We start from the raw sequence: 4,309 nt of genomic DNA, 5'->3' as shown, positions 1-4,309 counted from the left end.
TTGATAGGCATTTTCTGACTAATGATGGAACTGTTCTATAGGACTTAATAGACAGATCTTATTCTAAGATAGATTTATATAGGACAAAATAAGGATTTAGGTTTTCAAAATCAAAGACCTCAAATTTCTTTGATAAAAATTTAATAAAGCAAAATGCAAATTGATTGACAAAAGAGTGAACATGTTTTGTAAAAATTAATACATGTTGAGATCAAATATTGATTATATAAATACATAATATAATAATAAAAAATAAATAACATCAGGGCAGGTATTTTTTAGGGACTGATATCCCAGGAGTTAATTTTGTAACATTTTCATGATTAATTCCCTGACATCAGATTTGCTGAATAAAACGTAATAAATTCTGTGACTAAAGCAGAAATAAGAGGCTTTTGACATGACCCAAGAAATATGTGCAAACACGATGTGGCACATTCATCGATGAGAATTGTTTCAAGGTGACTTCACATCTCCATTCTTGTTTCTTAGTCTTTCTTGCAAGGATATTATTAAGGAGAAGGACCTCATAAATTCCACTCTGACAACTTCCCAGGCGCAGTCACTGTATTTCTTCTCCTTCAGGTAGAGACGGATGCCCTGGAAGTACCTCTTCAAGGCCAGGGCAGGGCCCTGCATGGCCAGGGGAAATACCTCCACTCCCATCTCCTGTATCAAACAGGTGTCCAGGTCTTCCAGCTGCCGATGGAGTCCTGTGCGCAGCTGGTCCACGAGGGCCGTGTTCCAGGGGACAGAGGAGCTCTCTGTGGCCAGGAGGTCGGAGATCTGCTGGAGCATCTGGTGGAGGACAAAGATGGCCTGGGCCCTCTGGACATGGCTGCCATCCACTGTTGCCCGGGGAAATCTGAAGTTCTGTCTGTCCTTCAGACAGAAGAAAGGGGAGATTGTGCTCATTTTGCTCAGAAGCACTAAGGTCTCCCTGCTGAGCAAGACGTGGTCCTGAGGCGGGTAACAGCCCAGAGCTCCAGCGGGGCCAGAGCTGAGCAGCACCAGGGCTGTGAGCAGGGAGAGCAGGAGGGCCATGGGCAAAGGAGGGTGCTGCTGGCCTGGCTGAGCTGGGCGTTTGGTGAACAATCTTGGACCTCAGGTTCTCTGATGACTTTCTTTCCAAGCAGGGCCCTTAAAAAGGGAACACAACAATTTTCATTTTCTAAATACTTGTACCCACTTTTACTTCCTTTATTGCTTTCATCTATGTGTTTTCTAGGTGATCTAAGAAGATGTCATCAATCTATTATTAATTTTGCTATTTTATTTTTAAGTATGTTTTTATGGATTTTAGAGAGGGAGAGAGAGATAGAAGCATCAATGATGAGAAAGAATCATTGACTGACTGCCCCCTGCACACCTCCCACTGGAAATTGAGCCCACAACCCTGCAACCTGGGCATGTGCCCTGACCGAGAATCAAACTGTGACCTCTTGGTTCATAGGTGGATGCTCAACCCCTGAGCCATAACGGCTGGACTAATTTTACTACTTTAATCTTCAAGTACATTTCAGATAATGACTTATCCAAGTGGATACTTAACAGTCAAATGAGAAACATCTTTGACCTAAAGTCAAAGTGTAGGTAGGTGTTGGTTGGACTCAAAACAGGCTCATTTTATTTTTTTTATTTTTTAAAAAAATCTTTATTGGTGAAAGTATTGTATAGGTCCCCTTTTCCCCCCATCGACCTCTTGTAACCTGACTCCATTCCCACACACCCCCACACCCTGTCCCAGGCCTCCACCACCCTATTGTCTATTTCCATAGGTTATGCATATATACATACAAGTCCTTTAGTTGATATCTTCCCACCCACCCTCCCTCTCTCACCTTCCTTCTGAGATTCCACAGTCTGTTTCATGCTTCTATGTCTCTGGATTTATTTTGTTCATCGGTTTATTTTGTTCATTAAGTTCCACATATGAGTGAGATCATGTGATACTTGTCTTTCTCTACTTGACAAGGATTGAGTTTTCTTTACTGTTGTGTTCCCTGCAGAGGCTGAGGGTTTTAATGACTGTGTTTCAGGGATATCTCTCTTCTAGAACGCATTCCTGCAGGGCCAGGTGGTTATGCTTCCCAGGGGCCACTAGGTCAGCACTTCTGTAGACATTGCCATTTCCTTTCGGCATTTGTCACTGGTTTTTAGTGCTCCTCAGGCTGTGCCAATGCCCCCAGCTGAAATCCGGGTTCCTTGCTAATGGCTGTAGGTGTGGAGATTCTCATAACAAGATAGTAATATTTTCCCAGCACTAACCCATTCCAGAGGCTGAGGTCAGCTCTAGTAACCCTTTGCCTCTGGAGTGACCGTGTTCTCAACAATAACTCTCCTGGACTCCCCCCTGAGGGCAGGCTCACCCCATACTGAAGGCCTTAGAATTCTCCCCAGGGAGAAGGGCTGTGTCTTTGTTGACAAAAGAAGCTGTCAGCATCCTCCTGCTTCCCCTTGGAGGTTTCCTTTGAAGGACCCTTGTTCTCGGTGGTGACCTGCTCCTCTCCTGAGCCAGGACCCAAGTGTAAGTGGTTTCCCAAGTTGTCAATGCTGACAGCAAAAGTTTATTTTGTCTAATTAGGTGGAGGAATTAGTTATCCAATGCATTCATTTTACCTCCATAGGCCAAAAAAAAAAAATGTTATTTTCGAAGTACAGCTTCTATTTTTCTATTTTTATTTAAATTATTGAATACCTGTAATGCTCAAAATTTCTGAGGTTTGCACAGGAGATTCAATGATGACATCTCTCAGTAGAAATTTGTAGGACAGAAGCTGATGAACTTCAGCTGTTCATTCAGTCTGGGCGATTCTATTGGGTTTCTCTGTTCCTCCCTCTCTGTGTCATGCTCAGGGTGCAAGACAGTGAGACTCAGGCCAATAAGTCAGGGAGAAACCGTCTTCTTTCCTTTATTTATTCATGATGCTTCATTTTAAATGTAAATAACCACATAGTCATTACATTGTGGTTCATTGAGCATCATCTGTCTTGGACCTGTCATTATTTCATCCTGAGGTTAATACAAAAGGAAGTAAAGAAAAGAAAGGGAGTTCACCATTTTTTCTCTATAATTATCAGGACTTCAGATTTTTTAGTTCTCATTTCAACTTTCTTAGAAAGCAAAATTGACAGTTGTTTGTGGGCAAAAATGAAACAAATAGAATTCTGTATGTCGTAAAAGTGAGAGAAGGGAAGTGACAAAGTGTAAGGTGGCAGAATTCCCCACTGATACATCCTCCTCCTGGTGGAATCAGAGGGGGCACAGCCTAAACAGAGGCATGATGAGCTCCTGGATTCTGTCCCAAGTCGTGTGTGGACCTGGCTCCAAGCCTTGACTGCGTTTCTGTGTGAGACTGCACATCAGGGTCTGGACAGCTGCAGCCCAGGAGTCAGCTGGCAGGGAGGGTGGAGCCTTGGCCACCTTTACTCTCTGGCCCTGGAAATCCTCAGCTGCTTTCAGCTGGTGCTGCACCCCGATCCTTCACAGCACATCTGTGGGCATCGGGCTTCCCTTCTCAGGCTTTGGGTGTAATGTAAGGTCCTGCTCCTCTGCAGGGGCTGTGGGAGGCCCAGCCCTCGAGCCCTGCTGCTCTGTCTTCCAATAATTTCTAATATTTAATAACCTTGGAATATGAAACAGGGTATGGCTACAGAGATTTTCAGGGCAAGAAGACAATATGGAGCCTAATTATATGTTTTCTCACCCTGGAAATATAATGTAGAACAACACCAACCCCAAAACAAACAAACCACAAAGGTACCGTGTGGGGAAAAAACACCACCAAAAATGGAAGGAATCATTATATGTGAAAGCTGTTGGGCAGTCTTAAAGAAGAGCCCAGTGAATCCATAATATGTCCTTGTAGTTTTGCTCCTACATGGTCCCTCCCACAGGGTGTGGAGGAAGAGAGAAATGCAAGGGACAAAAATAGGGTGACCTGTCCTTTAGAGCCCTTTAAACTATCAATTGGAAAAAGCCATCTAAAGATTGAGAGCATAACCTGAGGCAAAGATTTGAGAGATCCCTGCTACCTGAGCAATTCACACACACTTCCTGATTAACTTCTCCACCCTTAATACCTCTCATTGTACCCAAATAGATACTCCTGGGGCTGTACATTGGCAACAATTATACTCTCTGAAATTCCTTTAAGTATTCCTCCCTCTTACTCTTCAGTTAAGGCGGTGGTTGGCAAACTCATTAGTCAACAGAGCCAAATATCAACAGTACAACGATTGAAATTTCTTTTGAGAGCCAAGTTTTTAAAACTTAAACTTCTTCTCACGCCACTTCTTCAACATAGAC

At 43.3% G+C, this 4,309-nt stretch overlaps 1 protein-coding gene across 1 annotated transcript; it reads right to left on the bottom strand.

Moving 5' to 3' along the window:
• Positions 1-456: 456 nt before the first annotated feature.
• On the bottom strand, positions 457-1,098 carry LOC118716628 (interferon omega-2-like). The gene has a single exon (XM_036434182.2). The coding sequence runs from the start codon at positions 1,042-1,044 to the stop codon at positions 457-459; it is 588 nt and encodes a 195-aa protein (XP_036290075.1). The 5' UTR covers positions 1,045-1,098.
• Between the last annotated feature and the right edge of the window lie 3,211 nt (positions 1,099-4,309).

Source organism: Pipistrellus kuhlii, unplaced genomic scaffold (genome assembly GCF_014108245.1).
Source record: "Pipistrellus kuhlii isolate mPipKuh1 unplaced genomic scaffold, mPipKuh1.p scaffold_m20_p_12, whole genome shotgun sequence".
Taxonomy (NCBI): Eukaryota; Metazoa; Chordata; class Mammalia; order Chiroptera; family Vespertilionidae; genus Pipistrellus; species Pipistrellus kuhlii.
This window is presented reverse-complemented; position numbering and strand designations above follow the sequence as displayed.

Excerpts from the sequence above, each read along its gene's own strand:
- LOC118716628 (XM_036434182.2), bottom strand. The coding sequence starts at position 1,044 with ATGGCCCTCCTGCTCTCCCTGCTCACAGCCCTGGTGCTGCTCAGCTCT.